This window comes from Rosa chinensis, chromosome 7, assembly GCF_002994745.2.
Source record: "Rosa chinensis cultivar Old Blush chromosome 7, RchiOBHm-V2, whole genome shotgun sequence".
NCBI classification, from domain to species: domain Eukaryota; kingdom Viridiplantae; phylum Streptophyta; class Magnoliopsida; order Rosales; family Rosaceae; genus Rosa; species Rosa chinensis.
The window spans coordinates 20753085-20770270 of record NC_037094.1 but is presented as its reverse complement, the minus strand read 5'-3'; the positions used below and the strand labels follow the sequence as shown (position 1 = coordinate 20770270).

The 17186-nt window shown below is 36.4% G+C and overlaps 3 protein-coding genes and 1 long non-coding RNA gene across 4 annotated transcripts; 3 read left to right on the top strand and 1 right to left on the bottom strand.

The window, feature by feature from the left end:
• Positions 1-1128: 1128 nt before the first annotated feature.
• LOC112180004 (phosphatidylinositol/phosphatidylcholine transfer protein SFH11) lies at positions 1129-5301 on the top strand. The gene is made up of 11 exons (XM_024318488.2): positions 1129-1696; positions 1814-1913; positions 2147-2413; positions 2537-2614; positions 2912-3013; positions 3448-3497; positions 3590-3698; positions 3851-3931; positions 4752-4793; positions 4877-4918; positions 5009-5301. The coding sequence occupies exons 1-11, from the start codon at positions 1326-1328 to the stop codon at positions 5081-5083; spliced, it is 1317 nt and encodes a 438-aa protein (XP_024174256.1). The 5' UTR covers positions 1129-1325; the 3' UTR covers positions 5084-5301.
• A 1941-nt stretch (positions 5302-7242) lies between these two features.
• LOC112180200 (vesicle-associated protein 1-2) lies at positions 7243-11513 on the top strand. The gene is made up of 8 exons (XM_024318718.2): positions 7243-7417; positions 7518-7588; positions 8001-8082; positions 8177-8292; positions 8383-8547; positions 8638-8688; positions 10180-10257; positions 11041-11513. The coding sequence occupies exons 1-8, from the start codon at positions 7366-7368 to the stop codon at positions 11149-11151; spliced, it is 726 nt and encodes a 241-aa protein (XP_024174486.1). The 5' UTR covers positions 7243-7365; the 3' UTR covers positions 11152-11513.
• A 274-nt stretch (positions 11514-11787) lies between these two features.
• LOC112177572 (SMR domain-containing protein At5g58720) lies at positions 11788-12813 on the bottom strand. The gene has a single exon (XM_024315855.2). It carries the CDS (start codon positions 12691-12693, stop codon positions 11791-11793), a length of 903 nt encoding a protein of 300 aa, XP_024171623.1. The 5' UTR covers positions 12694-12813; the 3' UTR covers positions 11788-11790.
• A 787-nt stretch (positions 12814-13600) lies between these two features.
• LOC121050312 lies at positions 13601-15418 on the top strand. The gene is made up of 4 exons (XR_005802649.1): positions 13601-13771; positions 13923-13995; positions 14188-14298; positions 15230-15418. It is a non-coding gene; the product is annotated as an uncharacterized LOC121050312 (long non-coding RNA).
• Positions 15419-17186: the final 1768 nt, after the last annotated feature.

Genomic DNA, 17186 nt, shown 5'->3' with positions numbered 1-17186 from the left:
CAGTAAGGCGTGTCGTTTCAACCCTCTTCAATCAGTTACATTTTTGCAGGCCTGATTTCTGGGCCTAGGGGGCAATGTTTGAACCCAAAAGTAATTTTGGTAAGATCCTTGAGTGGATTTAGCATAGCGGGCCGATACCTGCGGCCTAAAAATAAGCCTACTTGGGTTTGGGTTACAACTTCACCCATTCCGTGATCCATAAAGAAAACGAGCTCTTATTAGAGTCAAGTAGTGGAGATTGAATAGGAAACTTCAATCAATAATCCTTCTAGACTAAGGAATAGTCGAAACCCTAGGTATAAATACCAGGTTTCAAGGACGAATTAGACACAACTCTCAAATCAACTAATCATACAGATTATCAAAGCCTCCCCGGAGCAAACCTACCTGCAACCCAGTGAAGCAAGGGTAACGCCCTCGCAACCCAACGAAGCTAAAGTCACGCTTTAACAAAACCCGTGCTTTCTCAGAATTTCCCAGTGATTGCTCTACTCAACCTACAACGTTGAGTATCGATTCGGTGACTTGAAGAGATCACAACCAAAGTCCTTACCTGTAAGGCAAGAAGACCTTTTCCGGAAGGCAGAGAAAAGAGCCTTGTGACGAGGTTGGTGCTCTCCTCGTCCACAACGCTTGATTCAAGAAGTCAGGTCAAGGGACTCCCCGACGACTGCACCCCACGGTGCTTGCACGCCTGCACATACGCTCAAAAAAGACAGTTTGCAAGCCAACTGATTTTGGAGCCAAACACCATTTAAGGACACATGCTTACAACTTTGATAACTCGTGCGCTAACTACGAAAAAAATTTCGTTAAAGTATAAATATAGATTATTATGTGAGTAATTAAGTCTTAAAAGTGGTAACATCTGTCTTGCTCAGTAGAATAGAATAACATACTGAAAGACTTAAACCACTTATGGAATAGTGCTAGAGGCTGAAATGGAAGGCACGCACGGAGGAAACACGTTCTTTCTGCGTGAAAACCAGTCTACTTCACAGTTTACTTGATGCTCAGACATTCCAAAATGCAAGGCAAAGCATGGAATTCGATACCCAGCCCAAAATCATTGTTTCACTTTTTTTCCCTTTCATATATCTGTTCTTATTTACGTTTGGTCTCCACCTTCTTTGCCCTTGCTCTCTGTGTTTGCACAATTGTCTCACACAGTTCTAACAAATTCAATACTCTTTTGCTAAACAGTTTCTTGAATCTACCATGAAACCAAGACGGCCGGCCTTTGTACAAGAATAAGTTCAAGTCTGTTGTTAGAGTAGTTAAAACTGTTCAACTTTGATTCCATAGGGCCATATATTTGTTTACCTATGCTTACATCAAAACGAGAATCACTAGATAGGGATATAGTGATTTCGAGAGGCAGTGGAGATGGAGAGGATGGTAAACCCTCATCAAGTTTAGGTAAACCTAAAACTATTCATCCTTCCATTGAAACCCATTGGCATTTCCCTGCGCCTCAAGATAGCAAAAAGCCTTCATCTTCAATGTCGAACTTGGGATTCAAAAAGTTCCGTGAGTCGTTCAAGAAACTTGGAGGGAGTAGTAGGAAGAGCATGAAAATGGTTCTTGCAGGAGTTCGTGATCCGAAAGATCAAAAGCTTGTTGACTCTTTTCGAGAACTGCTGTTCCTCCAGGGTCAGCTTCCTTCACAGCACCAGGATTATCATACGCTCTTGCGGTTAGTCTGATAATTTGCGACTAGTTAAGATAAGGTGTTCTACATGCATAGTGATGCATGCTTTTCTTGTTGCACGTCAATTGCATATTACTAATTGCACTTGTTGGTTCCTGTTAGGTTTCTTCGAATGAGGGACTTTGATCTTGCTAAAGCAAAAGAGGCCTTCTTTACTTATCTCAAGTGGCGTGAGGATTATAGGGTTGACGCAATTCCAAAAGTAAAAATCGAACTAAATCTTCTACTTGAAATAGTGTATATGATCATATATTATCGATCATGAATGTTGGTTTTACCGCATGTTCTAAGTACTAGAATCTAGTCCTTGTTTGGGAAAGTAAATGTGTCAAAATGACTACATATATGTGGATGTTCTATTGCTTTTTTTTTTTTCTCTTGGCTGAAGTTCTGTTGTTTAAATCCTTGAGAAAATTGTGGGATTAATTATTGCAGGAGTTCAAGTTTGAGGAATATGAGGCAGTTAAGAAGTGCTATCCTCATGGATTCCACGGGGTAGACCGATATGGTAGACCAGTATACATCGAAAGGATTGGGATGGTAGACCTTAACAAGCTACTGCAAGTAACTACACTTGAAAGATTTACAAAGTATCATGTGTCAGAACAAGAGAAAACATTGAATGTGAGATACCCTACTTGCTCCATTGCAGCTAAGAAGCATGTAGCATCTACAACAAGTATCTTAGATGTGCATGGAGTGGTAAGCATCCTTAGTTGTAATGCTATTAGTTCTTGCTGCCAAAAAGAATTATATTGTCATCAAATGTGTTATTGACTATCTGACAGATAGGTTCTTAATGTTGTGCATTTTGTGTTTCATTAGGGATTGGCAAATTTCTCGAAGCCTGCTCGATATCTCTTTATGGAAATTCAGAAGATTGATAGCAATTACTACCCAGAGGTACTTTGGAATATTTGATTGGTGAGTCAGGAAATTAGTTACCTAGAATTCCAAGAACGGGTGAATATAGTCGATGATGGATATGAGGTTGTAATAAGCTATCTTAATCAATTAATTTTACTCTGTATTAGCAGGCTGCATATTTTTAAGTCCCTTCAAATATATTTTGATTAGAAGTTCATTCTTGATTCAAAAAGAGAAAATACTTAATTACTAACAGGGGCAGAGAACGTGTTTTAGTTTATATATATGTTCATATACATTGGTTGATGACTTCGAGGCAATCGATATTTTCAGACTCTAAATCGCCTGTTTATTGTGAATGCTGGAAATGGGTTTAAGATGCTGTGGAAAGCAGTGAAAGCTTTCCTTGATGCACGAACATTAGCAAAGATTCGAGTATGTTCTCTTCTCCATGAATTGTCCTATAATTAACCACTATCTTTTTAGAAAAAATTCTATAATATATATCCATATATCTACACACATTCACAAATGTGACAATAAATTTGTTGTTAGAGTGGTAACGTAAGTCTTATTTTGTGTAATCTTAGTTTTATTAATGATAATATATTACATCACCTAAGACCTTGTTACAAGTTTTTGAACAAATTTGTTGTCAATGTTGTAATTTTAGTTTAATTTACATATGATAGTGTAAATGAATATAGTAACTTTGTTCTCAATATTTTAATTTTAATTTATATAAATTGTAATTGTTGTTCAAATCGATGTAAAATAAGTGTACAATTAACATCACACAATATCATAATTTGTCTCTCTTTTTAGATTGCGGAATGATTATCTTTCAATCTAAGAGATTACTATTGCAGGTGCTGGGATACAATTATCAGAGTGACTTGCTTGAAGTAATTGATCAAAGGTAGATATAGCGAAGTGCAAACTTGCAAGCTCAACTGGTAATTGGTTCATCTTTATAACTCTTACTAAATGTTAAAGTTCGATTTTCTGCAGTAATTTGCCGACATTTCTGGGTGGAAGCTGCACTTGTTCTGAATATGGGGGCTGCCTTTTAAGTGACAGAGGACCCTGGAACAATCCGGAGATTACAGATGTGCTTCAGGTTATCAACCTTTCGTGTTCTGGAAAATTTTCCACTTCAGTGTTAGAACTTCTAATGCAACTTTTGTTGCATCAGAGTTTAGACTTATAAGGTACCATGTTTTATGTTTACTTAATACGGCAGGGCATAAATGCTTCATCTATATCTTTCAGGCAATCTCTGCAGGCAATGAGGTAACTGATAATGAAGAATATAGTAATGAGGCTTCAGAAGAGCCGCCGATGCAAAATAGGGTAAGCACCTCTTATAATTAACCAATCCGTAGGTTCCATACTTCTGTGGAGTGTTTTAAGACCGACACAATTGAATGTAATTTGCTACCCATCCATTAAGGATGGGGTTCCCGCTAACCTGAGGGCGGGCTTGCATGCGTTAGCACTACTCATTGAAGTGAACTACAAATCAAGACTCACTCTAAATACTTCGCTTAGTTATAAGCCCACTTCATTAGGCTCGGCTGGTACAATTGAATGTTAGAGTTAGATATACCATTTAACATACATATATAGACAGTTACTTATTTGATGTGTGACTCTTCCATATGTTCCATATGATCACACGATGCGTTATAAGTCCACTTCACTAGGCTCGGCTGGTACAATTGAATGTTAGAGCTAGATATACCATTTAATATACATATATAGACAATTACTTATTTGATGTGCGACTCTTCCATATGATCACATGATGCGTAATACTCTGTAAAAATCACGAGTAATTTTGTCAGCTTTAAAGTTATAATTCGTTTTTACCGAATTATTAAAATTTAGCAGAACTTCAAATTGTTGTTCATTTAGAGAATCTTGTTTCTTGATAGGTTGCTTGATATACTCATTTTAATTGCAGAAACATGAACATTCTCTAGTTTATCTAACTCGAAAGTTTTCTGATGATGATGAGAGCTTCGGTTAGAGCAAAGCACAAAATGGCATAACCAAATGATTGTTTAGCCAATGATACTCTTATAATGCGCTCATGATCAGTACTTACTACTTATGGATTTTCTCTTTCGTTGAAGAAATAACTCATTGTGTTTTATGCATTTTGTGTCAGAGAATCCAAGTTCTAGAAGCAGCACTTCAAGACGCCAAGAAAGTAAGCTTGACAAGTATTTAGTAAAGTTGCTATACATTTCAACTTATTCTGCAAACCCATATTAACTAGATTTAGTGTTGCAGAAAATTGAAGCATTAGAAGCTGCACTTGAGGACACCAAGAATGTGAGTTGTGAAACATATTTCTTCTTATAAGTTGGTACTATTTACTAACCTGATTCATAGTGACACTTCCTCTGTTTTTTCTCCTACCAGGTCTTGAAAGAACTTGTGCAGCATGTAGAAGAGTTGAGATCAACTTCTTGGGAAGTACATTGCACTTCAAATTAGCAAAATAACTGTGTACATTTTCTACGCATAAACAAAAAACTTCCATTTTAGTTAATGGCCTGTGTATCAATGGCCTTGTTCTGTTCAAAGTGCCTGGACTAATGTTCATGTAACCTAGAGTCGTGCATAATAATTACTTCACCAAAGTGAACAAACACGATTATCACATTTGATTATGTTGAAATAGTAGCAATTGCTACGAGACACAATAATTTTATTTATCTTTTAGATATATCCGTTGACACCAAATAATTCACTCATCTAATGATGATATCTTATCCACTATACTTTACCCTGTTCAAGAAATCGCGAATGGTCTCAAATGATATGGGGGAAATGTAGTGAGAGATGGATGAAAATGGAATTCCATTTGGCCCCCTAGTATATTGAGGACATGAAATGATTGCTCGTTGCTGTAATGCTAAAGATCTCCCTGACCAATTGGAGTTAGTGTCAAATCCCGACGTAGGACAAACCTTTTAGAAAAGAAACGTATTGGGAATGTTATGATTCAATTTTGTGTCATTTTCACATACCAAGCACAATATTACTTAACCATATAAGTTGGGGAACGTCGGCAACAAGATGTGGCTTGTAGTTGTCCTAATGAGTCATTGTTGTACAAAACTACAAACGACTGGATCTTTTGGGGGATTCATCAAGTGCCATATATTAAAAGTTACTTATGCACTTCTATACATATATTTTTTTTAATATTGAAGATGAATTCTCCTTTATAGTTTGTACTTTCGAGAGATTGTTTTAATTATTTAACTATCAATAATAACGTGTTGTGGTCATGTGGTGAACGTAGTATTTATCTCAAGAATAAATAAAACTATTTGTCGTTGGTAGTCATCCAAAGGTCACCTACCCCTTCAATAAGCAGCAAGAAGTAGACAGTTTCATGCTCTTGAGGTTTTGGAGGAGAAGGAATTATAAAACAAAATTTCTTAAGGGCCCTTTGGTCCCGGCACAAAGTCGATGCTTTTTATAAGCAACTTTTTTAGTTGGTGATATTTTGTTCCCTTCATTTTTTTGGGCAATTACTCGGAAATGCTTACACGAATGTAAGTGTTACTATTTAACGGATATTGATATTGCACATAATATAACTCTAAGACATATCACCTACTTTATTATTATTATTATTATTATTTTTTATAATAAAGGCATAGCCAATATATTAATCTCAAGTCAGAAGAGCCATTACATATCTTTTCGTTGCTCTTAAGAGACAGACAAGAAGTTGTGGTGATACCACATTAATGCATAGGGATAGACCACTCATTAAATAACCAATGCGCATTAGACATATCACCTACTTATCTTGGTTTCTAGCATTTAATTCAATTGACACTATACAATTTCAATGATTACAATGTATAGGATGGTAGGGTGGTTGCTAAACCTTAATATACATAGAAAATAGAGATAATTTCCTTTCTTTTTAATCGACTATTTAGTTTAAATCTCAGGAGAACCAAGATATTCAAATTGGACTCCCCTATAACAATCCTAAACAATCTCATAATTTAAATCGTGTGTCTCCGAAAAGATAGTAATATCATATTTAAGATTTTATTACAAGTGCACAAAGAGACAACAAATGTCACAATTAACCTCAATAACCTCCGCAAAAAAATAAATAAATAAATCAAAGAAATCAAGGGAGCACGTATGGACAATGATTTGAAAAATGCCAAATGAAGGATCACAAGTTCAAAAAAAAAGAAGTCAAAATTGAGGGACTGAACACTTCAAAACAAGAAATTATATACAAAATAAATGCTTTACCAAATGGGTCCCTTATGGCATTAGCACAATCTTTCTCTCATTAGCCACTTTTCTCCCTACCAAATCACCAAATCAAGCTCACCAACCACAAAATAAAGCATTTTACTAAGCCAAAAAGACAAGTTTTTATGAACAAAATTATTTTTTTTCCCAATAAGAAATTATAATTTTTTTTTTAAATGGAAAAACTATAATGCCAAAATAAGGGATCGAGAGAAAAGAGGTTGTTCAATTTTCATAATTAGCAATTAGAATTTCCCAAAAGTCCAAGAAAAAAAGAAGAAGAAAAAGTAAAAATAAAATAATTATAAAAAAAGAAGGAAAAAAAAAAAAAACCACTTTTTCCCACTCATAAAATCACAATCATTATTAATGTTTGAGCTCCGCTCTTCTTTGTTCCGCCAACGCCTAAATCTGGTTGTTCTCTCCGCCAATCTATCTCTGTTCCAAATCGGAAACCGAAATTCCGATCAGCGAAAATTCCAATGAGCACCGGCGAGCTTCTCAGCATCGAGCCTCTCGAGCTCAAGTTCCCCTGTCAGTCAATTTTGAATTTCACCGAAACGCTTTCGTTTCGATCCGTTTCGATTTTATTGCATTCCGCGTTTCGTTTTTTGATTTTTTGTTTTCTCTGCAGTCGAATTGAAGAAGCAGATCTCTTGCTCGCTTCAGCTCTCGAATAAGACCGATAGCTATGTCGCTTTCAAGGTATTCCATTGCCTCTTTGGTTTTTGTTTTCTGATTTTTACCTGCATCTTCATTTTTGTGCATATTGTTAGGTAATGTTGTGAATTACGGAGAATGTGAATAGATTTTTGAATTACTGCATGGATTTGATTAAGCATGAATTGTTTGTTAATTTCGTAATTGATCTCCACGTGTGGCTCTGTTAGGGATTTTTTTTTTTTTTTTTACGTGTGTTGTAAATCACGAATAGAGAATTGAATCTGGAGTTTCTGTAAGATTTGAATTTTTGGATTTTGTTGTGTATTTCCGAAATCTAGTGAGCTGTGGTGGAGAAATTGAGGCTTGTATTTTTTTTCGAATTGTCAGATTGGTGGTAGAAATGAAGATTATAGGATGCTTTGGATGTTTGATATTGATTTTGGTTGTGTTTCAGGTCAAAACTACGAATCCAAAGAAGTATTGTGTTCGTCCGAACACGGGAATTGTTTTGCCGCGATCCACGTGTGATGTTATAGGTGAATAGTAATCATTTTTGTTGTGTGGTTTATGTAGAATTTGTTTTTGTCAATGATGGAGATTAATGGTTTTTGATTGTTTGTTGTGATTCAGTTACAATGCAGGCGCAAAAAGAGGCTCCTCCAGACATGCAATGCAAGGATAAGTTTCTCCTGCAGAGTGTAAAAACCAATGACGGTGCAACTCCGAAGGATATTACTCCAGAAGTGGTAGTTACATTACACAATGTTCTGAATTCTGATGTGTGTGGGTACTTTATGTTGAATGCTATTCATTTGTGGGATTGCGGTTGTGTGTAGTTCAATAAAGACGCAGGACATGTGGTTGAGGAGTGCAAATTGAGAGTGGTATATGTTTCTCCACCTCAGCCCCCTTCTCCGGTCCCAGAAGGGTCAGAGGAAGGGTCTTCACCAAGAGCTTCTGTTACAGAGAATGGAAATCTTAATGGTTCCGAGTTTTCCAATGTGAGTACTCTAGATTATGAGACTATAATGAATATTTTCCATAGTCAGAAGAGAGATATTGATTGGTTTGCCGTTTATTGGTGATTTCAGGCTGCAAAAGGACTTTCAGAGCAGATTGAAGTTCCGAAGAGATCTGCAGAGGTAAATGCCTACACATGCAGAAACAAAAGCCCTAGTTTATTTGTTTACTATTGTGTCACATATAACTCATCCAGTTTCTGAGTTTTTCTATGTATTTAAGAGGAACTGCTATGCAGTTTTTTAGGTCAGATATCTGTTACTTTGAACTATAGAAGAAAGGGTGTAGTTATTGAATTTTTTAGAAATGGAAGCCCATAAGGATGATAAGAACCTAACTCTCTCCCAAACCTCATCGACCCCTACTCCTTTGAATTAGTTAGTGTATCGATAACCTTCATGTGGACCTCACTTAGTATGTTATAAAACTATATAATAATTAGGCTGGTGCTCTGTGATGCTAACAAAACTCATCTGGCCTTAGTGTGTTGCACATACACACATGGAGTCCTCATGAGCAATAGATGATTGTGGACTTTTGTTTGTCCCCTTGCTTTGTCTTCCTGGGTTACATCGCACTCAGGTGTTATCCTTTTGATACATCAATGCTCGAGCTAGTACACCGTCAAATGTCACCAGGCATTTTATGTATAGATTTGAGTTTTGTTGTCTTGTATAACATGGATGTTGTACCAAGTTGTTTTTTCAGAAACTTAGTATGGCGTAACAATCTCCTAAATTATTTTTTTATGTATTTATGGCCAATTGGCTATATAGGTATATGTTAGTTTCTTAATCAGACATGGCTCATACATATAGATATAAATGCTAATATGCTATACTAAACAATATTTTTTAATTTTTAATTTTTTTATTTCTGCTAGGATCGTGCGATTGAGATCCTTTGGAATATTCTTTGAATATTGCTTAATTATTCATGGTTCAATAGTTATTTACGCAAATGTACTTAACATTATTTCAAGAACCATGCTTCACAGACTTGCTGGATTAGGATATTCCATCATTAGAGAAATGACTTTGAATGGAGTTGTTTCTCCTGGTTCTGTCACCAATTAGAGTTTAGCCTTACCTGAATTTGGGAGTTGCCTGAACTGATGAATGTTTTTGCACCTTTTGGTTTTACATCATTGTTTCTTGGATGACCGGTTTTAGCACTGGCCTTCAAAAGTATCATCTACATACTAGGTGTCTCAAGAGAACTATTTTCTGCTTTTAATGGGAGTTGAAATTGTATCACATCTTGTGAATGGCTTTCAGTTGCAAGATTGTGCTTTCCTTGTATTATCTCTAGTCTCTTGAGTCCATTTTTAATTGTAAGGTATCTTATTTGTTTGTTCATAGTTTTCTTGCCCTCTTTTGCCTTTTATCTCTATTTCCTACCAGTATGGCAATGCATAATCTGCACAGGACCACAGGTTAACCATGTAACCTGTAATTACTTCTGTTGTTCAAATGTTGCTTGTGCCATGAGTATTTTTTATTTTTTTATTTTTTAGGTCAATATGCCATAAGTAGTAGTTCTATACAACTTATATCCTTTAAGTTGTAGTGTTTGCAGGTCTAGTTTTTATATCATTTAACTTATAATTGCAGGAAAATGCACTTATTAAGAAATTGTCAGAGGAAAAGTCAAATGCGCTTCAAACAAATAAGAGGCTTCGTCAGGAGCTGGTGAGGGTTTAATATGCATCTTGTATAGCATTGTGTTTATTCTCCTGTTTGCCCTGTAATGTTTGGAAGCAGTATATTTATCACCCGAACTTGAACGAGGTTGTACCTTGATTTTTACCATATTTTCTTGATCAAGTATATATGTGTGTGTCTGACTTTGTACTCGAGTGTAGGTAATTTTTCACTCTTCAGCCCAGAATTCTTGAATGCATAAGCTCTATTGTTGTATTTCCAGTTAAAATTGGTCTTTACCACAGTTAGAGGTTGTACCTTGATTTTAACCATATTTTCTTGATCAAGTATTTGTGTGTGTCTAACTTTGTACTCATTTATGTAGGTAATTTTTCACTATTCGCATGCCCAGAATTCTTGAATGCATAAGCTGTATTGTTGTATTTCCAATTAAAATTGGTTTTAGTTATACTAACAGAAATACTAATCAGCTCTAAGAATCAGCGTGTTGTCTTTACTTCTTTTGCCTTTTGAAATATGCAGTATCGAGGAATACATCCACTGTGGATGTTTAGTGTGTTGAAATGAGTTTTGATCTCTGTTTTTATTTGTATTGCAAAGTCACCACGGGTAGAAAAACGAATCATCTCACCAATTTTGTTTCATTAAAAATGTCACTCCTTTTTGGCTTCTCCTGCTAACATAATCATTATCTCATTTTATAAATGATTGAAAGGAATTCTTTCTTGGATTCCACACTTCCACTTTTCTTCAATTTATGTCTTGCTTGTCAAATATTGTTGCTTTATTTCTTAACAAGTTCTTTTGCAGGAACTCTTAAGGAATCAAGGGGGCAAAAGCCATGGTGGTGTTTCAATCATTGTCGTCATTATTATTGGCCTCATTGGCTTACTTTTGGGTTATCTCATGAAGAAGTCGTAAGCGGTTTGTTACAGATCTTTTGCCAAACCTTTTCCTTCTCAGTCATTGAAGAATGATGGTGGAAGGACACAAACGAACGAAGGAGAGGTGCTTCATCTTAGGTAGCTTTGTCAAAGTTTCTAAGCTTGTTTAGGTGGGGTCATGAGTCTGTAGGTGCTGGAATACTAGATTAGCTGTGTCAGACTCGTTTGGTAAAACTCAACATTCTTTTTGTAACTTAAAAGAGGATGATTTTTACTTTTTTATTTTGTGGGTTTAACTTGAGGGACCTTGCTCCACTATGTCTTTGACTGTTAATAATTTTATACATCTCAATATGATGTAAAACGCGTATTCAGTTATTTCGTTTCTAATTTTCTGTTTGTTTGTAGCTATCCTTATGGATGTAAGTGACCCATTCTGGGCTCGTAAATTTTGTTTTGCATGTTGTGATGGTCTGTGTCATGTCATTAGAAACAAAATAAAATTGCGCTTTCTGAAGTAATGAGATATAAACCAAGATCTTTCCAGTTCCAGACCTAAGACGTGGCCTTAAAAGTTACAGAAAAGATGACACCAAATAGGTAACACTGACCAAAAAATGAAAAACTAAATAGCAGACTCAACGACAACAATTAACGACAGGCTGCAGATACTTCCCTATCCATGAACCTGAAGTTGTCTCTGTGAAGCTAGCTTGATTAATACCGCTCCCGGATTCTCTTCGTTCCATTTAATACCTTCGTTCTGGATGAGTCTGATGACTGATTGTTTCAGAATGGACTTTCCTGCACCACAGCCGGTGATAACCCTGAGGTGCCGAAGCGACTGCGCATTGGTTCCTTTCAGAAGGTGGATTTTCAAAAGCTTCATTGCTTGTTTGACATGCTGGCCATGCAAATCAATGGTTATCACACCATTGTTTATCCACTTATCCTTGTTTCTAGCTTTGAAGATCTCCTGGCTTGCCTTCTCATCCGCCTCTCGTGCCAATTTCGCCTTTACCTTCGCCTGCTCAGAGAGGTAACCTGCGTATGCCCGCGATCCGTTTGAATATGCAGTTGCAGCTTTCTGATAGTGGGACGTTACTGAATCCCAGTGCTGCTTTGCAGTCCCTCTATATGCATCATATTCAGCTCTTATGGCAACATGAAGCTCAGGTCCTGATGACTCTTGCAATTCCTTCATACTATTCTTCCAAGAATTCATGGTTCTTGGTTCTTCATTTTCTGGACTCCTCCTCTTAGATTTGTTGAACAAAGATTCCAACACCACCTGAGAGAGGTTATCTGAGCTCGTACTCCGGTGAGCTTTGGAAGTAGTACCAGCAAGAACCTCTTTATAACTCTGGTGAGTATCTCCCACACAATACCATGTCTCACTTGAGGAAGAAGATAACTCAAGTAGGGCATCCAAGGCCTTTTCAACTTCATACCCACACTGAGAAAGGACATCCCTAACAACACCCAAGTTTAACTCCGACTCGTCTCCGAGCATAGACCAAAGAAACTGTTCGGCCTCCTCCTCTTCTCTAGTAGCAGCAACTTCAAATCTGAACGTCATCTTCCACGTTTCTAGAAAGATCTCACGTACTTTTTACCGAAAACCGTAAATTAGAAAAACTGTTCCAGCGGCCGGAGTAATACCCCAGAAACCCTTTTCTTTTTACTCCTAAATCACAGCTTCTCGATCGGTTACCAATTCTGAAGGTAGCCAAGTACTCGACCCAAATACAACTTATATAAGTAGGTTGTCGGTATAAGGAATCGGCAAGGTTTCTCTTTTCGGTGCGAGTTTCTAATCCTACTTGGGTACGGATTTCAAATCCTAGTTGCAGTAGTAAACCAATATCAAAAGATTATTAATGGACATAAATAAAATATTAAAAATCTTTGAAAGTCAGGTTAATAAAAACAATAAAAAATTACTCATAAGTGTCATTTTGAAACTTTAATTAGACATAAAGCCACTGAATTTTTCTTGTACGTATAAGGCCACTTTCATCTATAAATAATTTCGTCTCTGACAATTATGCCCTTTTACCAGACAAAACCAATTGCTCATATCCGATAAATTATTCTCTCTCTTTCAAAAAAAGAAAAGAAAAAAGATTCTCTCTCTCCTCGATTCTCTCTCAAATGCCCTCTCTCTTCCTCTTCGTCCTCCGGTGACGGCGGCCAAGACGCCTACGACTACGGACAGTACCATTAGATCCAGTGACGATGCCCGAGCTCGAACCGACCGGCGGCTAAGACATTTACAGCTACAAACGAAACCATCAGATCCGGTGACAATGTCCGAGCTCAAACTGATCGGATAGCTCCTCGGTCTCACCAACCTCGCCTACCGCTCTTCACTCGATCTCCAAACCTTCGCCATTCCCGGCATCAAGCTCAATCTAGCTCTAATCGGTGACTCGTTCATACTGTCAGTCTGAGTCGATGCCTTGGTGACTCGCGCCGGAGCCGGAGCCTTAGCGCTACCTCTCTATTATCCTTCAGTGGCAGCGGCGAGGCACTTGAGGTGCTCCAATGAGGTGCATATGGCGAGGCAATCTGTGCGCCTGGTTATCCGGCCTGCTTGATTTGCGATCCAAAGCTAGGCAAAACGATCCATTTGGTTTTCACCATCTTCTCCTCAGGTTCACTTCCAATTCCTTCGAAAACCTCTCTCCTACCATTGGTTCGCATTTCCTTTCTTTCTCTCCAATTTACCTTTTCCTCTCAAATTTCCTTCGTCTTTCTTGAAATTGTGTAATGTTTTTGCTTTCTGTCTTGGTTCTGTGTGCGTAGGTGTTGATTTTATGGTGAAGTATGTTCATCTCGGCAGCAAGAAGCTCAAGCTTGCTTGCAATTTGGGACACAGGTAAAATCATTATTCATTGTTCATGTTAACATGTCTGGGATTTTATAGATGTGGCATTTTCATTGGGGTTTAGAGTTGGGAACGACTATTTCGATATAGCAAGTGTCCCAATTTCATATGTTTCATATCAAAATTTGATGTAAATTGAGAGGCTAGGTGTTAATTTTATTCACTTTGCTTGATCTGATGTAGGATAGATCCCATAGCTAGAGTCAAAGAAAATTAAGAACTGCTGCATACATGTTGAACTTGTTTAGTCAAAGGGGGCTGCCATGGGGTTCTAGCACGGATGGTGAAAAAAAGGTTGGTTAAGTAGTTTTGGCAGTTCCTCAATTGTGTTTGTGATATTTCCATGTGTCTGACTGCTATAGTAGCTCGCTATAAATGTTATAGTGGTTTTTCAACAAAGTGATAGTAGTTTTCTATCACTATCTTAGTATCTTTTCCACGTGATGTCAGTATTTTTTTCATTTTTTTTTTTTTTCATTTTATTTGATTTCAAGTCAGTTGCTCTTTATAATTGTTATAGTGGCTTTTCAACACATTGATAGTAGCTCTATGTCTATGTTAGTATCTTTTCAAGTTAATAGCATTTTGATTTTCATTTTGATTGATTTCAAGTCAATAACTCATATGTATTATAGTGGCTTTTTAACGTAGTGATAGAGATAGTAGCTTTCTATCCATACGTTAGTATCTTTTCAATCTGATGTCAGTAGCTTTTTTGTTTTCAGTTTGATTAATTCAAGTCAGTAGCTCTCTATAGCTATTATAGTGGGTTTTCAACACAGTGATAGTAGCTTTTTATCCTTATGCTAGTATCTTTTCAATCTAATGTTAGTAGCTTTTTTTTTCTTCATTTTGATTGATTTCAAGTGATCATCTGTCAATAAGTTATCAAATTGGAAAAACATGATTCTGAATGAAATTTAATTTTCTTTTTGTTATGATTTCGTACCTCTTAAACATTTCTTGTTTGAGATTTGTGCTGCACTATCAACATGAACAATCAGCAAGTTTTGTGCGACCTGTATATTAGTAGCTTTTTATTATTGGTTCAGTGGCTTTGCACACGTGTCATAGTAGCTTTTTGTAACTATGTCAGTAGCTATTTATATTACTTGTTTTTGATTATCTGATTGATAAAGAGTGCCACGTTTACAGCGCAACGGTACATTGCTATTTTTAGTTTTCATTTCAAATACTAGTATTTTGTTGATTTTTGTTCTTGCAGAATTCTTCCCCTTTGCATTTGTAGTAGTAGATTTTAAAAATCATGTGAATTTGGATATTGAAGCCTCAATTGACCAAGAGATCATTCAGCGAATCAAGAAATGTTGAAATGAAGTCTCGTGTTGGACGTGGTAAAATTATGCCTATGGGTTTAGAGCGTCACCATTGAAAAATGGCAGTAGCATTACAATATTGATAGTAGCTTTATACAACTATTGTAATATATTTTCACAACTATGGTAGTGACTTTTTACAACTATGGAAGTTGCGTTTTACATAGTTATATCATTGTTGAACCCTGCATACTTTTTGTATCATTGAATATGCTTTCTTTTCTCAATTGCAATAATATTTTAATTTTGGTTGTATCCTTTACATTTCCATAACTTTGTTAGTCTTTGAAAATAGCTTTCTTAATCTTTAGGAGTAGCTTTTATTTTGTTTGGTAGTAGTTTTTGTTTTGCTTAGTTATTGTTTTTGGAGTTGATGAGAGTAACTTTTGGTGATAGTGAGAGTAGCTTTTGTTATTGGTGAGAGTATCTTTCTGGTGTTGGCCGGTGACAGTAGCGTTTACTGCTAGTGAAAGTAGATTTTGGTGTTGGTGACAGTAACTTTTGTTGATAGGGATACTACCTTTTGGTTTTGGGGAGCGTTGCTTTTGGTTTTGACAGTAGCTTTTGTGACATCGCCGGAGGTCGTCGGAAATCTCATCAGAGTAGCTTTTGTTGTAATGTTGTTAATGACAGCAGCTTTTGTTGCTAATGACAATAGCTTTTGTGATCTCGCCGGAGGTTGTCGGAAATCTCGCTAGCGTAGCTTTTGTTGCTAGCGACAGTAGCTTTTATTGCTAGGGATAGTTGCTTTTGTGACCTCACCGGAGGTTGTTGCTAATCACAGTAGTTTTTTGTGTTAGTGACAGTAGCTTTTGTGGTCGTCGGAGTTTGCTGGAAGTTGGCCAGAGTTGACCGGAGACCTCACCAGAGAGGAGAGAGAGAATGATTGTTGACTGTTTACTCTAGTGGCATTTATGTAAATATGTTAGTTTTTTATATCCAAAATATAACATCCTTTTTAATCTAGTGGCCTTATGAGGGAAACAAATTAATTGGTGGCCTTATGGCTAAAAAAACATTTAAAGATGCACTTAAATGTAATTAACTCTAAAAACAATGTGGCCGAAACTCCCACGTTCTTGTCCCACTATGAAAACATCAAGCGTTTGGAGGTTTTTGTAATAAAGGGATAACTGTAAAATTCTATAACTTTGTTAAATCAAATCAAAATTATCAACTACAACCCATACAATGTTATATGTTCTCTCGGAAATTTTTAAGTGGAAAACGCAAGATATAATAGTAACAAAAGTTCTAATGTTTGGTACTATTATTTACTTTTGTGTGCTATCACTAGACGAGTAGGTAAAATTATTTCGGTAGTGGTCTTACATGCTACTCTTACTGGGTGACTCATTATTTGTAACCTTCGCCATCAATGAAAAGTCAGAAAAAATTTTACTTTAGAAAAAAAAGAAAAAGAAAAAAAATACATGTCCCCAACAAGTCTTGTTAATGTTGGATAAGAACTTCTAATCCCACTTGATGACACATAGCTAGATCAAGCTCGTTGTGTATAATTAATTTATATCTAATCTATATAATTTGAGTTTCAATCACAGCAATAGAGATGATTCAGACCCTACTCCATCACTTCAAGAACCTTGTACACAAAATAGGCATCAGAAAACCAATCGACACCAGTAATTACATTGATGGATCAATTGAGTAGATATATGTTGTGTCTTGCAACCGATACATGAACTTCTATTCAAAACATCAATTATATGGTTCTCAGTTCTCACTGCACACTTTATTGATGATAATTGGGTGTTGCATAAGAGAATTCTTAATTTTTGTGTGATCCCAAATCATAGGGGAGAGCTATAGCTAAAGCTTTTGGAG

Coding starts and splice junctions, on each gene's coding strand:
- LOC112180004 (XM_024318488.2), top strand. CDS start 1,326: ATGCTTACATCAAAACGAGAATCACTAGATAGGGATATAGTGATTTCG. Junction 1,697..1,813: donor GATTATCATACGCTCTTGCG/GTTAGTCTGATA, acceptor GGTTCCTGTTAG/GTTTCTTCGAATGAGGGACT. Junction 1,914..2,146: donor GGGTTGACGCAATTCCAAAA/GTAAAAATCGAA, acceptor TAATTATTGCAG/GAGTTCAAGTTTGAGGAATA.
- LOC112180200 (XM_024318718.2), top strand. CDS start 7,366: ATGAGCACCGGCGAGCTTCTCAGCATCGAGCCTCTCGAGCTCAAGTTC. Junction 8,689..10,179: donor TTCCGAAGAGATCTGCAGAG/GTAAATGCCTAC, acceptor TTATAATTGCAG/GAAAATGCACTTATTAAGAA. Junction 10,258..11,040: donor AGAGGCTTCGTCAGGAGCTG/GTGAGGGTTTAA, acceptor GTTCTTTTGCAG/GAACTCTTAAGGAATCAAGG.
- LOC112177572 (XM_024315855.2), bottom strand. CDS start 12,693: ATGACGTTCAGATTTGAAGTTGCTGCTACTAGAGAAGAGGAGGAGGCC.